The 23,412-nt window shown below is 35.7% G+C and overlaps 1 protein-coding gene and 1 non-coding gene across 5 annotated transcripts in view; both read right to left on the reverse strand.

Annotated features, from left to right (window-relative positions):
* Stag1 (STAG1 cohesin complex component) overlaps positions 1 to 23,412 on the reverse strand; it is a 377,958-nt gene that overhangs the window by 68,396 nt on the left and 286,150 nt on the right. For all 4 annotated transcript variants that reach the window (XM_021246771.2, XM_087186950.1, XM_013070789.3 and 1 more), the window contains 6 exons: positions 18,800 to 18,903; positions 9,557 to 9,649; positions 9,366 to 9,455; positions 9,009 to 9,212; positions 7,767 to 7,837; positions 5,763 to 5,850 (listed from right to left, as the gene is read on the reverse strand). In XM_021246771.2, coding sequence (XP_021102430.1) covers positions 5,763 to 5,850; positions 7,767 to 7,837; positions 9,009 to 9,212; positions 9,366 to 9,455; positions 9,557 to 9,649; positions 18,800 to 18,903 — 650 coding nt within the window. The remainder of the gene's footprint in view (positions 1 to 5,762; positions 5,851 to 7,766; positions 7,838 to 9,008; positions 9,213 to 9,365; positions 9,456 to 9,556; positions 9,650 to 18,799; positions 18,904 to 23,412) is intronic.
* LOC147825247 (U6 spliceosomal RNA) lies at positions 19,047 to 19,151 on the reverse strand. The gene has a single exon (XR_015441206.1). It is a non-coding gene; the product is annotated as a U6 spliceosomal RNA (small nuclear RNA).

Consider the following 23,412-nt stretch of genomic DNA (forward strand, 5'->3'; position numbering starts at 1 on the left):
GTCCACCCATGCCCTATCTAGGTCCTGAGTCCCACAGAACATGCCCAATCAGCCCACCGCAGACAGGAAGGCCTGTGCATGCCCTACTGAGGTCCTGAGTCCCTTGGAAGACGCCGAATCACCCCGCTGCAGACAGGCAGGTCTGCCCATGCCCTACCCAGGTCCTGAGTCCCACAAAACACGCCGAATCAGCCCACTGCAGACAGGCTGGTCTGTGCACGCCCTACCGAGGTCCTGAGACGTGCGGAAGACACGGAATCATCCCGCTGCAGACAGGTAGCCACCTGATTCCACACTACAAAGACACAGAGGACAGCAGACCACCAGACCAAGGTACTGAGTCCCACTGTTCCTGGCCCGGAGGTAGGGCCTTCTGAGCCGTCGTCCCACTGCTCTTGGTCCAGAGGAAGGGGCTTTTGGGCCACCTTCTGTCCCGCTGCTCCTGGCCCAGAGGAAGGGGCTTCCGGCCCACCATCCCTCCAACCGCTCCCGGCCCAGAGGGAGGGACTTCTGAGCCACCATCCCACTGCTCCTGGTCCAGAGGAAGGGGTTTCCCAGCCACCATCCCTCCAGCTGCTCCCAGCCCACAGGAAAGGGCTTTTGGGTCACCATTCCTACTGCTGCTCCCGGTCCGTCCCACCTCACCCAGCTCAGAGGAGGTAATCCGTGCAGGCGCGAACAGCCCCCTGCCCCAGTCGAAATGAGAAAACACATAAATAAGTCTCAAAACCAGACTTCCAGATCACCTACAGCAACCCCAAAGGGAAATGAGATGGAACCCTCTGATACTCAACCACCTGGACCCACTGAACTGGCAACAAAAGGGGATCTGGAAAAAAGGAAATCAGAAATAACTTCTCAGATAACAGGAGAAATTGTGCCCCTAGTGCAAGACATGATTAATAAATCTAGAGAGGAGCTGAGGAACATGAGGGAATCCCAACATAAGAAACAAATGGAATCCATAAAACAGATGCAAATAGATTTCCAGGACATGAAAAACTCCATTGAAAGTCTACACAGCAGAATGAGCCAATGTGAGGACAGAATTTCAGATATAGAAGATAAGATTGCAATTAGTGAGTAGGAAAAGAAAAATTGCTACAAAATTATAAAGGAACATGAGAAATCAATCCAGCAGCTGCTAGATGATCCAAAGAAGAATAACATAAGACTGATTGGAGTCAGTGAAGAAAGAGGAGAGAGTGCAGATGACATAAAAAAAAATCTCTTCACAGAAATAATGGCAGAAAACTTCCCAAGGAGGGGAAAAGAGCTTGACATACAGATAAGTGAGGCATATAGGACTCCAAATAGCCTTGATCAAAAAAAATCTACACATAGGCATAGAATTGTTAAGATTCCAGAAACACAACAGAAGAACAAAGTTCTACAAGCAATCAGAGAAAAGAAACAAATCACACACAAAGGAAAGCCCATCAGAATCACAGCAGACTTCTCAACACAAACCATCAAGGCAAGAAGAACTTGGAGTGACATATTCCAAGCCCTAAAAGAAAACAGCCTCCAACCCAGATTGATGTACTCTGCAAAACTATCTTTCAAAATGGATGGAGAAATAAGATACTTTCATGACAAAGAGCACCTTAGGAACTTCATGAATACCAAACCAGCACTCCAAAGAATTTTACACAATATCCTAGGAACAGATATGGAGGATCACAACCCCAGGAAGCAAAGCAGAATGAACCCATCTGGCATGACAAGAAATTAAATGGAAAGGGGGAGAACCCAACAAAAGGAAAAAGTCATGGCAATGACAAGTCAGTATGTTTCAGTTATAACCATCAATCTTAATGGTCTCAATTCACCAATCAAAAGAAATAGACTGGCAGAATGGGTCAAGAAGCAAAATCCAACAATATGCTGCATGCAAGAAACACACTTAATTCAAAAGGAAACTCATAGACTGAAAGTTAAAGGGTAGAAAACAATACTGCATGCGACAGGAACCTGAAAAAAAGCAGGAGTAGCTATCCTCTTGGCAGATCAAGTAGATTTCAAACCAACACTGATTAAGAGAGATGAAGAAGGACACTACAGCCTTGTAAAGGGAAGAATCCAAGAGGAAGAGATGACAATCATAAATATCTATGCACCAAACACTAGTGCACCCAACTATATAAAACAAACACTAACGGACATGAAAAGTCATATATGCACTAATACAAGTGTAGTGGGGGAACTCAACACCCCACTGTCACAAATAGATAGATCAACTAGACTAAAAATAAGTAATGAAATACTAGAACTCAATCAAACTCTTGAACAAATGAACTTAACAGATGTTTAGAGTCTTCCACCCCACAAAATCAGAATACACATTCTTCTCAGCTGCACATGGGTCATTTGCAAAAATAGACCACATACCCACACATAGAACATGTTTAAGTAAGTGCAAAGGAACTGAAGTTATCCCCTGTATATTTAACAGACCATAGTGCGATGAAATTGGAGATCCATAGTAAAAGAAACTCAAAAAATTTCATAAACATGTGGAAAGTGAACAACACACTTCTGATTAACCAATGGGTCACAGAGGAAATTAAAGAAGAAATCAGACAGTTCTTTCAATTAAATGACAATGACAATACAACATCAGAATCTATGGGACACAATGAAAGCAGTCTTATGAGGGAAATTCATAGTAGTGAATATGCATATTAGGAAAACAGAATGAGCCCAATTAAACAACCTGATGCTGAACCTCAAGCTTCTAGAAAAAGAAGAGCAGGACAACCCCAAAGCTCATACAAGGGAGGAAATTATAAAGATCAGAGGAGAAATCAATGCAATGGAGACGGAGAATGATACAAAAAAATGAATGAAGCCAAGAGTTAGTTCTTCTAAACAATCAACAAAATTGACAAACCTTTAGCCAACCTTGTCAGAAAAAGGAAAGAAAAGGCCCAAATCCATGCAATTAGGAATGAAAAGGATGAAATTACAACAGACCCAGCAGAAATCCAGAAGATCATCAATACCTACTTCCAGAACCTATACGCCAATAAGATGGACAACACAGAAGAAACGGACAGATTCCTAGATACATATGAATTATCAAAGTTGAATGAAGAAGACCTAAAAATTCTGAACAACCCAATATCAACCAATGAAATTGAAAACATAATTAAAAACTTATCAACTGAGAAAAGCCTGGGCCCTGATGGTTTCACTGCTGAATTCTACAAGACATTTAGAGAGGAACTGCTGCCACTACTGTTTAAACTCTTCAACGAAACTGAAAGGGAAGCAATATTCCCAAATTCATTCCTGGAAGCAAGCATCACCTTGATCCCCAAAGCAGAGAAAGACCCAACTGAAAAAGAGAACTATGGGCCAATCTCACTAATGAACATAGATGCAAAAATCCTTAAGAAGATACTGGCAAACAGAATGCAGAAGATCATCAAGAAGATCATACACCCTGATCAAGTGGGATTCATCCCAGGGATGCAGGGATGGTTCAATATACGAAAATCAAGTAATGTAATACACTATATCAATAGAGCCAAGGACAAAAAGCATATGATTATCTCCATAGACGCAGAAAAAGCATTTGACAAAATCCAACATGCATTTATGATAAAAACCCTACAAAAAATTGGAATAGATGGTCTCTACCTCAAACTGATAGAAGCCATCTATGAAAAACCAACAGCCAATATCATACTAAATGGTCAAAAACTGAAATCCTTCACACTCAAATCAGGAACAAGACAAGGATGTCTACTATCGTCACTATTGTTCAATATAGTTCTGGAAACATTAGCCACGGCAATTAGACAAGAGAAAGAAATAAAAGGAATAAAGATAGGTAATGAAGACATCAAATTGTCATTCTTTGCAGATGACATGATACTCTATATAGAAGACCCCAAGAACTCCACCAAAAGTCTTCTAGACTTAATAACCAAATTCAGTCAAGTAGCTGGTTACAAGGTCAACACACAAAAATCAATAGCTTTCCTCTACACCAATGACAGACTCACTGAGAGAGAAATAGGGCAAAGAATTCCTTTCACAATAGCATCCAAAAAACTGAAATACCTAGGAATCAACCTAACAAAAGAAATCAAGGACCTCTTCTCTGAAAACTATGGCACTCTGAAAAGAGAGATTGAAGATGATATCAGAAAATGGACAGACAGCCCCTCTTCCTGGGTAGGAAGGATTAATATAGTGAAAATGGACATGCACTGAACAAGATGATCCTCTCAAGGCAAAGAAGGCTTTATATAACAAACCCATAGCCAAGACACTGAATGTGGAAAAACTGGAAGCACTTCCTTGAAGATCAAGAACAAGTTAAAGGTGCTTGCTGTCCCCACTCTTACTCAAAATGGTACTAGAGGTTTTAGCCAGACCAATTAGGCAAATGAAAAAAATACAAAGCATAAAAATAGAAAAAGAGGAGGTCAAATTATCCTTGTTTGCAGATGATATGATTCTATACACATGAAAACCTAAGAATTCCACCAAAAGACGATTAGAATAGACAAAAGAAGTCAAGAAAGTAGAAGCATAGAAAACCAAAAGACAACAACCAGTAGCTTTTCTATGCAACAATAATGAATTTGCTGAGAATGAAATCAGAAAAGCAATCCTGTTCATAACATGGGGAGGGGGTGGAGCAAAAATACTAGGAGTAAACCTAAAGATATGAAAGACCTCTACAATGGAAAGTATAAAACATAGACGAAACTGAAGACATTAAAAGAGTGCTCATGTTGACTGATTGCCAAAAACTAATACTGTTAAAATGACCATATATTATCCAAGCAATCTACAGATTCAATGCACTCTCTACCAAAATACCAAGGACATCTTTACAGAACCCTAAAATTCCTATGAAAGCATAAAACATTCTGAATAGCTAAAGCAATCTTGAACAGAAAGACCAAAGCTAGCAGCATCACAGAATCTGATTTCAAGACATCCTATGGACCCACAGTAAAAAAAACCAAAACCAAAAACGAAAAACCAGCAAAGCATAAAAGCGGACACACAGACCGATGGAACAAAATAAAGAACCCAGAAATAAACAGTACAGCTACAATGGAAAACAGTATGCAGATTTCTCAAAAAACTAAAGATAGATTTGTATATGATCTACTCCTGGTTAAATATCTGAAAGAAATGAAGTCAGCACTCAAAAAGAGATGTCTGCCTTTCCATGTTTATTGTGTCACTGTTCACATTAGCCAAGATATGAAATCAATCTAGTACTTGCCAACAGATGAATGGATAAAGAAAATATGGTCTATATACAATGGTGTATCATTCAGCTATAAAGAACAATGAAATCCTGTCATCTACAGCAAAACACACAGAACTAGTACTTAAACCAGAAACAGACCAGTATTGTGTGTTTTCCCATATGCAGAAATTAAACAAACAAAAAAAGCACTATCTGAAAGTAGGATCACCAAGGATTAGGAAGGGGACTTACCTGGGGGACAGGGTGGAAGAAGAGTGGATAGACATGATAAACGCTCTATGTATGTATGTATGGAAGTATCACAATGAATCTCATTAATCTGTACAATTAACATGTGTTAATTTTTTTTGCTCTAACACACCTGAATGTATCTATCAGAGGTATTCTATGGAAATAATTCTAAGAGGAGGTAGCTGCATTAAAGAATTATCAACAACTTACTATAAAAGGCTTTTGATAATAATCTGATTTCAGGGAATCTTTTTATAATAACACAGAAAGAATATCATTAAATCCCTACCTGTTCTGGCATAGCTCCATGTTCAATTCCAGTCTTCAATAATCTGTAGCAATTACCAAACAGATCCCATTTTGTGAGATCATGAGCACTAAAATAAATAAAAGATGCATTAACCATATTCTATAATGGAAGAAAACTTAAGTTCAGTTTTATTAAGGACATCAAAATAACTGTTTCCTTGCAGAACTGAAAAAGATTAATAAAGAAAATATTCAAGTGGGGGGAAGAGACAAAAAATAATAAAAAAGCTGATATTAGGCATTCTTTAAAAGAACAATAAAATATGTATCACATGGTCAACTTAAGCTCATATTCTTTACATGAGAAATCTTTTTTTAAACAAATCCATTCATGATTTAAAAACATATGACCACATGTATTTCTTGAGAAAGAGATTTGTGTTTATGAAGAAAATGAAGACAAAACTAAAGGAAAGGAAATACAGGAAAGACACTAGGAAGGTGAGGCAGAAAGACTGTAGGTTTGAAGCCAGCCTCACTACATAGCTGACATCATGTCTCCAAAAAAAGGGAAATGCTAAAAAAAAACTGTGGTATAGCTGTTTATATGGGCTGAAGACTTCTCAATGAGATTTTAAATTCTCATGAACTCTACTGAAAATGCTCCTTTTGATACTAACTACCAACTTTTATCTTCACATGAGAAAATATTTTTTAAGGAGTTTGTCCATGGAATTTCAAAGATTTACTTGTGTATAAAGAAAATGGTTAGACTGATACATTCATTCATACAGGTGCCTAGGCAATCGTGAACCCCTGCACTCAAGTGATCCTCCTGCATCAGACTCCAGAGTAGCTGAGATTAGAGGAATGTGCTACAAGACAGGCTAAAAGCTTTGAATTTCTGAAACTACTTTTAAAATGTAAAGTATTAACTAAGTATAATAATCAAACTTTCTTTTTATAACAAAGTTCTGTTTTCTTATATGCAAATTACAATTTGAAAACACATTTTTTTTTTTTATGGTACCAGGGGATCAAACTCGGGTCCTTGTGCTTTTGAGGCAGGCGGTGGAACCACTGAGCTAAATCCCCAGCCCCAGAAAACACATTTTTCTTATTCAATCCAAATGTGCTGTGTACATATTAAGAACAGTGACAATAACCAAGTAAGAACAACTCAAGATAAAAGCCCAAAGGATTGAGTTTTATGGCTTTCCCTCTACATTTTCATTTACTTACTTTCGCCAATACAATTATATTATATACAATTTATCATATATATAGAATATTAGGATTAAAAAATCAACAACAAAAAAATCATCTATCACATGGTCAACTTAAGCTCATATTCTATACATAATTAATCTTTCTTTGTAATACATTTTAAACAAATCCATCACTGTTCTGAAATACATGTATGTGGTAGAATGCCTCAATAGAGCTAATTTGTTTCCTGTGGTAAGAACACTTAAAATTTACTCTCAGTAATTTTCTTTTTTAAAATTAATTTTATTGGTACATTTTACATATATATAATAAAAACATTCATCATAGGGAATTTATACCTATGCATGATATCTTGATTTTTCTTCTCTCCTTACTTACAAAACCTTTCTCACTTTTTCCTTCTATCATCTTTATTTTCTACTCTCGGTAATTTTCAAGAACGTAATACAGTGTTAACTATACTCATCAAGCTGTAGATGTCTTGAATTTATTCCTCCTGTCTATCTGAAATTTCATATCCCTTGACCATCTTGAAATCCCCACCAATATTTGTCAAGATTTCTAAAGCCATCAATTAAAAATTAAGTTCATCTAATCTGTTATATAGTACATTAAATTATTAGATTAATAAATCTTCTACTTTAATAAAACAATGCAGCTGAAAAAACGTTGAACAGTAAAGAAAAAAAAACAATATTTAAATATTTCTCTAAAATTACCCACTGTTATATGAATATTAAGGATTACAATCACTTTGTACATCTTGGTTAGTATATGCTATTCACTAGATCTACTTTTAAGTAAAATGACATACTTATGGAAAGAAGTTAATCGCTTTAAGGTGGATAGAACATTGTAAATATCATCATCATCAGCTTCTTCACCCTGTGAACGATAAAGATCATCTCATTAACATAGCTTAAATTCAAGTCTATTAATACTTAACTGAAAAATTCTTTATGTAAGTAGTACACATTCACTGTAGATAAACAAGAAAATACCATAATCCCAATGTCGAGAAATAGACAATTTATACATTTAAATGTGTTAAACATAACTGCTCACTTTTCTAATTAATACTATGAATACATTCTTTGAAATTGTTGAGTGATAAGGTATTTTAAAATTCTTTGTTTTTTTTTTTATTGGTGGAGTTGATATTTGAGCCTAGGTCTTCTTGTATGCTAGGTAAACACGTTAGCACTGTGTTATACTCCTGCCTTGAAAAATTTTAATCATTATTTCCAAGATTTTACTGAGGTGGGCATGGTGATACTCACTTGTAATACTGGTTCTCTGGGAGGCTGAGGCAGGAAGAAGTCAAGTTTGAACTTAGCCTGGGCAACCTATTGAGACCTTGTCTCAAAATAAAAAATAAAGGGCTGGGGATGTTGAAGGCCCTGGGTTTGAGTCCCAGTACAGTAGGGCCATAGGGGTGGATTTTACTGATTGTCATTTTTATCTGTAATTGGAAAATTTGAAATTTTCCATAATGAAAAACCATAATGTTCGAAAAATATGAAATGTTCAAATAATAGGAAGAAGTCCTTTAAAAATCAGTTACATGAATTGAAAGGAAACAGCCTAGTTGTCAGTGCACAGAGAACTACAGAATTCCAGATTGCCATATATATTGGGAAGAGAGCAAAAAGTAGCTATCCCAGAAATAATTTAAAAAATAAATGGTACAGCTTGCTACTTTCAAGGTGAGTATCCATCCCTTATAGTACATTTAATTTGTATGTTCTATTCATCAGCACATCATATTTCAGTGACATTAAAATGCAAAGTAGGTCCCAGAATAGAACATGAAAAGGGTTAAGAAAAACCAGACCTTAGACTTTCCTTGAAAGAGGGGAAAACAATTTTAGCATAAAAATAACCTATTACGATTGATCTTTGTAAGATACACTGCTGCAATAATGCTTCTAACTTCTGAAAGGACTAAAGAGTTCTACTGGGTTTTATTTTGAAACAGAAATCATTTATACACTCAGCCATCCTGAGTAATTATTAGCCCAAACTATTATATGAACACATTAATTTTACAACAGACCTCTTGCAACAGGTCTTCCACAGAATGATTGAACCGGTCTACAAACTCATCAATCAGCTGGCTCCGAGCTATGTCAACTCTGTTCTGGATGGTATATTCTTCACTGCATAAGATGCTATAGGTTTTACTGCAGGCTTCTAGAACATCTGATTCTACATGTTTCTCCACAACAAATTTAATCTGTTTTAACAAAGCATCCAGATGCTGGGGGAAAAGAAAACAAAAACTGTGATACTTAACAATGACAAAAATCAGGACCTACCCAGTAAAAAAGTACAGGCATATGACAACATGAAAATAAAATAATGCAGCTAATAAAACTACTTTGGTAGTAGAATTTCAATTTCAGAATTTTACCTTTTCCATTCTACCTGTGCTGTAGATTTCTAGATCAAAATACTGTGGAATTTGTAGCAAGTTTGCTACCTTTTCCGCATCTGCAGAATACTAAAACGAGAAGCAGTAAAGAAAAAACAGTAACTATTTTAATAGTATATTAAAAGTAAACTCAGTGGTATATTATCACAAAACTGTAAATCAGACTATACCTTTGATAACAACATAGGAAGTGTTATAATAAAATGCTCAGTCAATTTGTTTCTATCATCAATTTGAGTTTTTCTTTCTTTGGCAGTTAGGACCTAGAAATAAATTAAAATGGTATAAAAGTTAAGAGTGTCATGTGCTACACAGAAGTAAAAGCAGCAAATAAACATATGAAAAAGTGCTCAACATCACTGATCATTTGAGAGATGCAGATGAAAACAACACTGAGATTCCACCTCACCCCAGAAAGAGTGGCTGCTATCAAGAAATCAACCAATAACAAATGTGGGAGGGGTTATGCTGAGAAAGGAACCCTTCTCCATTGTTGGTGGGAGTGCAGACTGGTGCAACCACTGTGGAAATCAGTATGGAGATTCTTCAAAGAACTAGGACTAGTGGTCCCATTTGATCCAGCTATTCCCCTGCTGGGTATCTTCCCAAAAGAATTAAAAGAATCATACCACAGCAATATATGTACACCCATGTTTATAGTGGAACAGTTTGTAATAGCTAAAGCTTGGATATAGCCCAAGTGCCCATCAACTGGAAACTGGATAAAGAAGATGTGATTTTTCTATAAAGTGGAGTACTACTCAGCTAAAAAGAACAACAAACTAGAGACATTTATAACTAAATGGACACATATTGAGTACATACTCTTAAGTGAAATAAATAGGACACACATGTGTAAATACCAAATAGTTTCTCTGGTGTGAGAAACTGAAAGTGTAAATAAGGATTAAAATGATTAAAACCAATACTTGATAATTTGAAATAGGAAGAAAAGGTCCAAAGGGGTAGGGGAAGTGGGAGGGGAAGCGGAAAGGGAAGAAGGGAAAGGAAAAATTATGAGAAAAGGAAAAAAATGGAAACAAAGTCTTTGTAAATAGGGAAGACGGGAGGGGGTGAAGGGAAGAAAGAGAAAGGGGAAAAAATAAGAACCAAGATACATCATGTACAGGTACAAGTATCCAGTGATAGATGTAAATGTATTGTATACCTAAAATGTACCAATAAAAGAATTTAAGGAAAGAAAAAAAGTGTGTCATGTGCTAATTTGTGAATCTAAAATGTAACAAAGGATGAAGTATTAGCAGATAATACAACCACGAAGTTTTAAGAGGAACTTAAATTAATAAAATAAATACATCCAGTTTTATGCAAATTTAACATACCCCATTGTTTTATTAAATAGCTAAACTTTAGGTAAATTGTTACTTGCTTAACTTAAAAAACAAACATTTCTATAAAACAAATTTAACAATGCTGAAACAAAAGTTTTTGTCTAGAGTTTTAATCTAAATGTGTTTACACTGATCTTCCCTATGTTAAATACACAGACATTTTTTAAAGCATAATGTTTGATGTCACCAGAAGCAAATTATCATGTGCTTTCAAAGCACAGATGAACAATACTTCTGGATTCATTTATATTTGAGTCTCCTTATAACTAAATTCATAGATCTGTTAGGCAGCAGTCAAGAGAAAGGCATAGCGTGTGGTCACAGAACAAATTTAAGCTGATAATGTGCATCACTTTAGTTTGTTAAATCACAGATGGGTTCAAAAATATTAAACTATAAGCTCAGTCTAAGATAATTTCCCCAAAGTATTCTGCATTTTGTTATTTTCCTGAAGGGATTTACCATCATAATGTTGAATGGTTTCATAAACAGAAATATTCCAACATAAAATGCCACTTTATAAATGTAAACCCCCAAATGAGAAAGAAGCTGCCTTCTCATTATTTTATATAATTAAGAGGTTGAACAATCACTTTGGAATGATGTACCAATTCCTTTGTCTAGTTCTGCACAAAGTAACTAAGGGAACTACACATAGAGTGGAATATATGTTTACGAATGGATTCAGGATATTGAGAAATCATAAAATTCATGTGACAATGTATAAGAAGTCTGAGGATATATTTCCATTATTTTTTCATTATATCAGGCACTTTGCATACATGAACTCATCTACTCCTCCTAACACCACTAATGAAATAGCAAAAATGGCATGTCACCACTGAAAGAGAAATTTGACAATATCTAACAAAAGTATACGCATATATTTTCTATGATCTAGAAATCCCATTTCCAGCAATCTATCCTATAAATACAACTTGTACAAGTATCAAATGACATACACATATTATTTCTAGTAGTAAAAAACTAGCAATAACCTAAAATGTTGCCAATAGGCAACTTCCAATAGTGCATCCATATAATGGATACTGTACAGCCATAAAAAAATAAAGATGTCGGCCAGCCACCATTCCACCGGTCCCAGGGCAGAGGAGGTGAGCCAATCCCAGCGCCCAGGAGGACGCTCACCAGCCGCCATTCCACCACTCCCAAGGCAAAGGAGGTGAGCCAATCCCAGCGCCCAGGAAGAAGCTCCCTGGCTGCCATTCCACCAATCCTGGGGCAGAGGAGGTGAGCTGCGTGGGCAACAGTAGCACCCCACTCCCACCCTGAGGAAATGACAAGACATGAAAACAAGCCTCAAAAACAGACTTCCATATCACCTACAGCGACCCCAAAGGGAAACAAGATGGAAAACTCTGATACTCAACCACCTGGACTCCCTGAACTGGCAACAAAAGAGGATCTGGAAAAAATGAAATCAGAAATAACTTCTCAGGTAACAGCAGAGATTGTGCCCATAGTGCAAGACGTGATTAATAAATCTAGAGAGGACCCAGATAAAAAAATAGAGGAGCTGAGGGACATCATGGAATCCCAACATAGGAAACAAATGGAATCATAAAACAGATACAAACAGATTTCCAGATTAAAAACTCCATTGAAAGTATATGCAGCAGAATGAACCAATGTGAGGATAGAATTTCACATATAGAAGATAAGATTGCAATTAGTGACCAGGAAAAGAAAAATTGCTTTCAAATTGCAAGGGACCATGAGAAATCAATCCAGCAGCTGCTAGACGATGCAAAGAAGAATAACATAAGACTGATTGGAGTCAATGAAGAAACAGGAGAGAGTGCAGATGACATAAAAAAACTCTTCACAGAAGTGATGGCAGAAAACTTCCCAAGCAGAGGAAAAGAACTTGACATACAGATAAGTGAAGGATACAGGACTCCAACCACCTTGATCAAAAAAAGTCTACACATAGGCATATAACTGTTAGAATTCCAGAAACCTAACAGAAGAACAAAACTCTACAAGCAGTAAGAGAAAAGAAACAAATCACATATAAAGGAAAGCCCATCAGAATCACAGCAGACTTCTGAATGCAAACCCTCAAGGCAAGAAGAGCTTGGAGCCACATATTTCAAGTCCTAAAAGAAAACAGCCTCCAACCCAGATTGATGTACCCTGCAAAACTATCTTTCACAATTGATGGAGAAATAAGATACTTTCGTGATAAAGAGCACCTCAGGAACTTCATGAATACCAAACCGGCACTCCAAAAAATTTTAGACAATATCCTAGGAAAAGACAATGAGGATCACAACCCCAGGAAGCCCAGCAGAATGAATCCACTGGGCATGACAAATTAAACGCAAAGGGGGAGAACCCAACAAAAAGACAGTCATGACAAGGCTTTTAAAACTTTTAACTTCATCTCCCTAATGAGTGTATAATTCAATCTTGTTATTGTACTGATTAGTATTTTTCTGATTCTAGAGTTGCACACCTTTCCTTGTGCTGTACTGGCTCTTTACCATCTTCTTATGTCTACTTTTTAATTGGGTTGTCTATTATTGAGCTGTAAGAGTTCTTTATATATTCTGGTCATAGGTTATATGCATTGTAAATATGGTCTGTTTAAGGACTATTTTTCATTTTAACAATGTCATTTAAAGTTCTCAATTTTGATGGAATCTCATTTATGAATGTTTTTCTTTTATATATCATGTCTTTTGTATCCTAGGTAGTTCTTGCCTACCCTAAATTCATAAACATTTTCCCTTATAATTTCTTCTTGAAGTTTTATGGTTTCAGTCTTTCATATTTAGGTTCATAGATCCCTTCAAGTTATTTTTATATATGGAAATAAAGGGTTGAGGGCAATTTTTTATATATGGATACCAGGTGTTCTAGTGCCATTTGCTGAAAACACTATCTTTTCCTCGGCTCTTGAATTGAGTTTATATTCTATAAAATGTTAATGTTAAATAATCTTTCAAAACTCAGTGGACCATGTATGAGTGGTTCTATTTCTAGATTCTCTGTTTTATTCCAATGATCTATGTCTTTCCTTACACCAACACTGCCTTGATTATTACTGTAGCTTTAGAAGTCTTAAAATTAGGTACTAAATGTCTTCCAACACTGTTTTTTTTTTCTTTTTCTTTTTACTTTTCTAGGTCCTTTGTTCTCCTACATAACTTTTAAATTTCAATATCCAATTCTTCATTTATAGCCAGTATACATACACCTAAATTATTATATATACATTGTGTTTTCTAATCCTGCTAAATTCAAATACAAGTTCTAGGGTCTCCTAGAGATTTCTTAGTATTTTCTCTGTAGATAATCATTTCATCTACATATAAAGATTTTGCTTCTACCTTGCCAATCCTATCCTGTGTCATTTTATTGCCAGACTATTTTGGTTTAGGCCTATGTTTCAAAGTTTAATGGACAGATGAAGAGTAGGCATATATGCCCTTGTTCCCCACCTTAGGGAGAAAGCATTGTGTCTTCTCCATTCATATAAGGCATTTTTGCTGGAAGTATGTTGCACATGTCTTGGATCTGTTGAGAAGGTTCTGTTCTACTTGTAGTCTCCTGATAGCTTTTACCATGAACAGCTGTAGAATTTAGTCCGATACCTTTTCTCCAACTAGTGACAGGATCATATGGCTTTTTCCTTTCCTCTATTGAAATGATGACTTATGGGGATGGATCTTCCAATGCTGAACCAACACTGCCATCCCTATAATAAAACCACTTTCTACATACTGCCAGATCTGACTTGTTTGTTTTGTTAAACAAATTTCTATCTATGTTCATACTTTTTTCTTCTATTATCTTTATCCAGTTTTAGGATTAGCACAATGTTGATTTCCTAAAATGAGGGGAGAAGTATTCCTTCTTTTTTCTGCTTTAAATGTTTGATATAATTTATCAGTTAAAATGTATATGAGCCTGTTGTTGTCATATAGGTAGGTTTTCAAGCTAGGAATATACTTTCTTTAATAGGTGCTATTCAAATTTTATATTTAATCCAGAGTTGTTTCATGAATTTGTCTTCCAAGGTACTTCTTAGAAGTTGTCAAATTTATTTCAGAAAGGATTTTCGTAATATGCTTTCTGTATTCTTTTAAATTCTATAAAATCTGTGGTAATGTCTCCTAGATCTTGATATTGTAATTTTTAAAATGTATAATTGATATTGTGTAATAGGAAGAAAAGGTCTAAAGGAGCAGGGGAAGTGGGAGGGGTAGGGGAAAGGAAAGAAGGGAAAAGAAAAAATATGAGAAAAGAAAAACCATGGAAACAGTCTTTGAAATAGGGAAGGGAGGGCAGGGGAAGGGGAAAATAATAAGAACCAAGATACTCATGTAATGGTACAAGATCCCAATGATGAATGTAACTGTATTTTATGCCTAAAATGTATCAATAAACTCAATGGGAAAAAAAATACATGTGGTAAATATTTTACATTGTGGAATGATACTGAAATATTGAAGACTCTATTAGTTGTAATTCCTTAATAAAAGTATGTTCATGAAAAATTAAACAAAAATTTTTTAAAAAAGATGTCCAAATAAAGTTATAGAGTTATATCCAAGATATACAGTTAAATACAAAAAGAAATGTACAGAACAGTACATAACATATGCAATTTTTTGTAAAAAATTGCCAGGAAGAATAGGGAACAAGAATACATGTATCTATGTGACTACAAGCATTTATATGTACATGCAAAACAAAACACTGGAAAGATAAACCAGATCCAGAGAAAAGATTGACAAAACCAAAATACAATTTGTGTCTAGAATTGTGCCTATATTTAAACACAGCATATCACTTTGTTGAGAGTAACAGAAAACTATTCAGGTAGAGAACAACTACAGCAAGATTAACAGCTGGTTTCTTACAACAAAGAGTAGACGCCAGGGGCCTGAACAAAATTGCCAATCAAGAATTTTCTTTTCTTTTTTTTTTTTTTTTTGGGTACGAGGGATCGAACTTGGGTCCTTGTGCTTGTAAGACAGGCTGCGGAACCACTGAGCTAAATCCCCGGCCCCAATCAAGAATTTTAAACCCAGTACTTTATCTTTCATAAGTGATGGTGTAATAAAATCATTTCCCCATAAAGAATAAACAAAGACCTGAGAGCAGATCTGCCTTGCAAAATATACTAAAATAAGTATCTCAAGTCATGAGGGATTGCACCCAAAAGTAACTATAATCTATGGGCAGATATAAAAGGGTGTGTATATATGTATTTTTTTCTCTTAATTTTTATTGGTCAGAAAAATGCTGGGCTGGGAATTTAGCTCAGTGGTTCTGCTGCCTGCCTTGCAAGCGCAAGGTCCCAAGTTCAATTCCTGGTAACCCCCCCAAAAAAAAAGAAAGAAAGAAAAATGCCTATTTTTATATTTTTTAAACTCTATGCTATGTCTCCCATCGTTAGGTAATTTAATCTAATAAAGCCTTAGAAAGTAAAGGGCATTTTGAAGGCATCTTAGGGATTTTAGGGCTTTAATAAGAACAAAACTGAGAACACTTCAGAGAGCTACATAGTACAACAACTTGTTATGATGCAGGAATGCTGGTGCATCTGAAGGAGATGGCTTACAGGGCAGTAGCCAATCAGCAGCAAGGAGAACTGAATAATGCTCTCAGACTGGCTACTTGCAAACCTCCCACCAAAAAACCGACTGCAGAAGGTATTTGGGGTTTCCATGAAATTGCAGGGGTTACCACGAACAATTATGTTAAGTCCTAAAGAAAAATCTGCCGAGGACTGAAGCCGAGAACTCTGAACCAAGACTTCATGGGGGTATTCTGTACTGGGGATTGAACCTAAGGTGTTTGGACTGAGCTACATCCCCATTTATTCTTATTTACAGTATGGGGGACTGAACCCAAGGTCTTTACACTGAGTCACAAACCCATCCCTTTAAAAAATTTAGAACTGGGCTGGGGATTTAGCTCAGTGGTTTCGCCACCTGCTGCACAAGCGCAAGGACCCGAGTTCAATCCCCAGTACCAAAAAAAAAAAAAATTTAGAACCAGGCACGGTACTGCATGCCTGTAGTCCACCGGAAGACTGAGGCAGGAAGATAACAGAATTTGATGGCTGGCGCCTGGTTTATATAGTGAGTTCAAGACCAGCCTAAACTACATAGCAAGACCCTCCCTTAAAAAACAAACAAACAAAAAATCAATTTTGAGACAGTGTCTTGTTAAATCAGTAAACTGTCCAGGGTGGGCATGATCTTGCATTCCTCCCGCCTCAGACTCTCAGAGTGCTGAGATTACAGGTATGTGGCACCCAAGCCCAACCAAGTTGAATGTTTTCCAGAACATCTTTAAACTGTTTACTTCTATGGTGTGTGGATTCTATCTTTTTTCAAAATTTTTATTTTATTTCTGAGTTCATCTTCCTAGGCACCTCTGCTATATTTGAAGAGATCAGTGGTCTTTTAGTGATGTGGCTTGAGATTGTATTCAGATACCTCAAGTTAATAAAATTTGACCCCTCTGAGAAATGATCTGTAATAGATTAGAGAATATATTCAAAATTAAGCCAGTTTTTATGTTTGGCTTGACTTATTTTCTGTTGGGTTCTTTAAAGTTGTCCAGTTGGCTAAAGATGTGTAGAGAGGGTATCAAATCTTTTTATGGCTTTCTAATCTCCATGATTTTTCAGTTACATGTTTGGCTAACCCACCATACTTATAAAATGAATCACACCCTCGGATTATCAAAATTGTGGGTTTTCCCTGTTTGTTTCTGCCAAGTTTGATACTTTCAGTTAATGAAAGGGGTTTTTATCAGTTACTCATATTCAATCCATTCTCCTGGACAAAAAAAACTGCTGGGATTTGCAGAAAGTGCAATTCTGTTCTCTTCGTCTATCCCAGAAATATTACAGTGGGATTCCTGCCCTAAACCCGCCTCATTAGAAGGTATTACTGTATTCTGAATGTGTGAAAAACACTCAATCTCCAGACTTTTAAAGCATAAAATTTGAAATCTGAGAAACTAAAGAGAGTGTTCCTCACCAACACCCCTCCACCAACAGTGCCCCAAGGCGAACACAGATTAGTGAAGCAGTGCAGGCAGACACCACTGCCCCTCATCCATTCCTCTCCCCCCAGAGGCTGCAGGCAGGGCCTTTCCAGTCCTTGGTACAGCCCTCCCCAACCTTCACCCTGGGAAGGAGGCTTCAAATTGCACGCATGGTGTTGCACAGTGCTCGTTGTCACTGCTTGGCTTTATTTAAAGGAAACGCAGTAGGCTTTCTCCATAGAGCACTGGCAAGTTGACTCCACAGAGGTCTGTATGTTTGTACTGGTCAGGTATTTCTCATATCTTTTCTAATCAGAATACCATTCCAATCTCTTAACTTGCAGTTGTGTGGAAACTGTTTTGTAAAGAAAGATCTTCACTGGGAGACTGAGCAGCAGTTAATAAAGCCTATGTTTAGAAACTATGTTTCTAGAAAGAAAGTGCAACTCTGGTAAAACTATAAATTTTACCAATCAAGTTGTGGGGAGTACACATATGTTCTAAACCTGGAAAAAGAAGACCACAGACTTCTGCTGCTTTTATCTGAAACTTTATCAGTAAAGAAAAGTACTTCTGGAATTTGCTTTCTTTTCGTTGGTAAGTTCTGGATATATCTGACAAAATTTTCCATTTTTACACTTGTTATTTTTGCCGAAAGGACTTGTCTACCTCTTTATACCAAGAGGAGAAATAGTTTTTCCATCGGTATCTCTTCTAAATACCTTTATTATTAGTACTGTATTATCAGAAAGCTAAGCACACAAGCACAAATGTTCATTTAACTAAAGATTTCATAACAGCTAAAGAGAGGCTTAAGCAGTGAGCCTCCGAGCCCTTATGCCCTTTTAAAAGATAAATACAAAACCAAGTTTAGTAGACAGGATTCAAAGATGAAGCATCGTAGCATGTATAATTCACAAAAATACCATATTTTTGGGGTTACAAATATCAGTAAAATTTTCAAATACTTAACATAGTTAATTACATTAAAAATCTTTGTTGTCATCTCTCACTAATGTAACTTACTCTCTTGCCGGTACCTCTTCCCACTGGAGGATGTGCTTCAGCAGCTTGACGTATTGTACAAACCATTAGCTCTATTAGTGCACTCTCTTGACGGTCAGACATAGCTAAAGCGAAACAAAATATGAGTATAAGTAGGATTATGTTATAATAACTATATACTAAAACAAAAACATAAAAACTGCAGATGTATTTTACTGCTAATTATTATGAAGACTAAAGTTAAGCCCTATATTTTGCTATTTTTCATTTAAAAAAAATATGATACACAAATGTGCATATCATCCTTGCAGAGGTGCCATGCTAATTTTCTCTGAACTGCTCAAATTTTAGTATTTGTGTTGTTGAGGCATGCAGTTCTTTTTAAATAAGTATTAGGTGCTTGCTCTCTTATGCCAATAAGAAAGATAAAGTAAAATCTCTGATATTTCTCAATATGTGGTCTTCTAAAGTCATACTTTTGAGTTAGGTGATACTAAAATTTTACTGTACATCATTTAAAAGCTCACACAGGGCCGGGGATTTAGCTCAGTGGTTCTGCTGCCTGCCTTGTAAGCACAAGGACCCGAGTTCGATACTGAGTACCAAAAAAAGAAAAGCACTTGGGCTGGGGATTTAGCTCAGTGATTCTGCCAGCTGCCTTTCAAGTGTAAGGTTCCGAGTTCGATCTCCGGTACCTGCCCCCACAAAATAAAAGCTCACACAATAGAATTTTTGCTTTTTTAATTAACAAAGCTTCATGCTATGCATTTAAAACAACAGGGAGGGTGTGAAGAGAGGGGGGGAATAGGATAAAATAAAATTTATTTTAAAAAATTAACAGTATATTTTAATACCTTTCAAGTCAATACACACATATGAATGTCCTAAATAATTTATATACTACAATTTGGTCAATCTTCTCCAATGTAGTCAAATTATTTAGAGATTTGCAATGTACCAAAAACTCTGCAATAAGCATCATTAATGTATTTTTATACAACTGATAAAATTTATTTCTGTAGAATACATTTCCAAAGGCAAAATCCCAATAATAAGAAACCGTAAGATTGTCGCAATTCTTTTCCTTTGATTTTTTTTGAGACAGGGTCTCAACTATGTAGTTGAGGCTGTCCTAGAACTTACTATGTAGCCCAAGCTGACCTCAAACTGATGGTGATCCTGCAAAGTGCAGGGATTACAGATGTTCACCACCACATCCAACTATTTATTGCAATTTATACTCTTAACTGCAATGATGCAAATGTTTGGTTCTTTGTATTTCTGTCAGCACTGGATGCTATACACCTCACTAAATGTTTGTCAGCCTATGGCTGTAAAATGGTACTTCACTGTTATTTTCCTCCATCCTGTCTACTAACCAGTGATGTATACTTCTCTTTTTTCTAAAAACTTTCTTTTCTTTGAGATGGTATCTCTTTATCTTCCCCAGGATTGTCTCAAAATCATGGACTCAACTGATTATCCCACTTTAACCTCCTGAGTAGCAGGGAAAGACTACAGGTGCATGCATGCCTTCTAACATTTTTCTGTTTATTCTTTGTCTATTTTGCTACTTTTCTTACCAATGTATAAGAACTCTTTCATGTTTTCATGTTAGGGTAGTAATCTTTGTCTTTTTTTTTTTTTTTATAGAGTCATACTGTGTAGCCTGGCCTGGTCAAGAATTTGGGATCTTCTTGCTTCAGTTTGAGCGTTGGGATTACAGATGTGGGCTCCCACATCAAGCATGAAACCTTTGTCTTTTGAATGACACAAGTATGTTCTCCCTGTTTGACCTTTGTTGTCTGAATTTCCATCATGTCTTCTGTCAGAAACTACAAAATCATGTCTGTTTCCTTTTGTTTTATGGCTGCTTAGTTTCTTATATTGGTTTCAAAGATCTCTCTCTTCTAAAAATTTTAGAGACAGTCTTCATTTTCTATCTCCCTCTTATCTCCTGCTGTAGCTTGCACTCGTCTTTACTCCTTTCATTCTGTTTCTTTTGCCTACTTTTACATCTTTAACTCATTTGCATTTATTTATACTGGCAACAGGATGGGCCTGTTTATTCTCACCAAATAAAGTTATTTCTCTACCACTATTAAATAAACATATTTCCATGTTAAATTTAAACATCAATTTAAAAACACATTTTAGGCTTATACGTTTAGATCTTTATTCTAAGCAGAGTCTTTAATTTTGTTATGACAGTGCCTTACCGTTTTGATTACAGATTACATAATTAGTTAAAATAAAACTATATAATTTGATTAGCTTGAGTAAAAATATTTCCCATATCTAGTCTTTAAAAATTTTTTTTTTGTAATTTGTAGAATGCAAAGTAGTTTAGTTATTATTGATTTGTTCTATCCAAAAACACCCCAAGACATAGGAACTAATATCCTTCTGTTACAGATGGGGAAAAGGAGCCATGGAGAGATTGAAAAAATTTTCAGGATAATTTTCAGGTAATAGTAGAGCCAATATATGAACCTAAGTAAACTAACTATACTCAGTCCTCTTAAACATTGTGTAATACTTTCAAGTTATACTTAAAATTCTATATAAACTTTAATACCTTTTTGCACAGTATCTCCTCTAACCTTTCTTGCCAGAACTCTCAAATCCACTGGTATTGTAAAAATAATTATATATTACATTGGAGAGAACTGACCTTTTTTTATCTTTCCATCTAAGAACATCATATAGTTTTTATTTTGATAGCTTTGTTATATCACTTAACAAAACATTCTTCACATAAATTATGTACTTCCGGAGGGGATTTAGCTCAGTGGTTTCGCTGCCTGCTGCACAAGCACAAGGACCCGAGTTCGATCCCCAGTACCAAAAAAAAAAATTCTCAAAGATAACCTAAAAGAGACAAGGAAGCTAACAATGACAAAGTCTACTAATACAAAAAATGTCTAGTAATACAAAAAAAGCTTTCAATTCATTAACTCTGTTGTTCCAATTTTAGAATTTTATTCTCTTATTTGGCTTGGAATAAAGTAATTAGAAAACTGTCCATGGGCTAAATGTATTTTGCTTTACGTAGGAAGAAAATATGGTCCTTTGTAAGGAGAAAAGAGAATGTAACTCAAGAAGAGAAATATTCTTATACTGCCAAGCATGGTGGCACAGAACTATAATCCAGCTCTCAAGAGGTAAAGTGCCATGTGTTCAAGGCCAGTCTGGACTACATAACAGTCAGCTTAACTACACAGTGAGACCCTGTCTCAAAAAGCTTAACAAAAAACAAAACAAAACAAAGAAATTTTCTATATTTTACACCCACACTAGTGTTTCTGTATGACTCAACTTTATACAGCGACCAATACTATAATTTGTTAATTTAATTTTATCATTTAAATCATCTATTTAGAAATGTTTCTTGAATGAGGAGATAAGAGTAAATCAAAAAGTGGAAATTTAATTCAAATTCCTTTTGGGAGATGACACCAAAGCTACATGATAATGAGAACGAAGAATCCTTACTGCACAGACAAAGCCAACAATGATTAAAACAAACAGGTAGCTGCCCACACTATGAATTATTCAGATTATATAACATTCTAGTTCTTGGAATCCCTCTTCACATATCATCTCCATTTTCACAGTTACTGATTTTAGTCTACTCTTCTAGACTCTGGCTTCTGTCTTCATTACCCCTGCAAATAAATGTTTTAAAGCCACCAGTGACAAAAGTCATCATTAAATCATGTTTGTGTGATCCTGAAAGCAATATATGACATCATTAACCACAATTCTATGATATATCTTATTAATCATAGTCCTCTTGAATACACTCTTTTCGGTACTTGTAAAAAGGTGTAATTATTTCTTATCCCTTGTACTGATAGTTAAGGCTCTTGTTCTTTTTTGCTCTTTCTGCTTTTGTTAGGTATCCACAATCTTTAATTCAGCCATGGGCACTTTATGCTATCTTCCTCTTTTCATTTTTATTATTGTTTCCCAATGAGACAAATTCAACTATCATATTTAGCTTTTTGTGTGTTTCAAATTATTTATATGAAGGCATCTTTCTTAAAGTATGAATTGGACATTACTTCCTTCTGTAAAATCCTTCCATAGCATTCCAATTACACTTACAATGCACTAAATAAATTCACTTATAAACTAAAATGCTCAATATTATCTGACCTCTGCCTCTATCTCATCTTTTTTTTTAATTAAATTATTTTATTGGTACATTCTTAGGTACACAACACAATTCCATTTCTCATTGGGAATTGTACCTTTACATAATGCATCTTGGTTCTTATTTTTTCCCCATTCCTAGCCCTCCCTTTACGCCCTCCACCCTTCCCTATTTACAAAGACTTTGTTTCCATTTTTTCCATTTCTCAGCATTTTTCCTTTCACTTCTTTCCTTTCCGCTGCCCCTCCCACTACCCCTACCCCTTTGGACCTTTTCTTCCTATTTTACATTATCGATTATTCATTCTAATAATTGGTGCAATTTAGGTATACAATATAATGACATTTATCATTGGAAATTTGCACCTTTACATAGTCTCTCTTGGTTCTTATTTTTCACCCTTGCCCAGTCCTCCCTATTTACAAAGAATTTGTTCCTATTTTTTCATTTTCTCATATTAATCCCTTTCCCTCTA

Source organism: Heterocephalus glaber, unplaced genomic scaffold, assembly GCF_053883595.1.
Source record: "Heterocephalus glaber isolate CG9 unplaced genomic scaffold, H.glaber_assembly_v1.0 deba00001504, whole genome shotgun sequence".
Classification (NCBI taxonomy): domain Eukaryota; kingdom Metazoa; phylum Chordata; class Mammalia; order Rodentia; family Bathyergidae; genus Heterocephalus; species Heterocephalus glaber.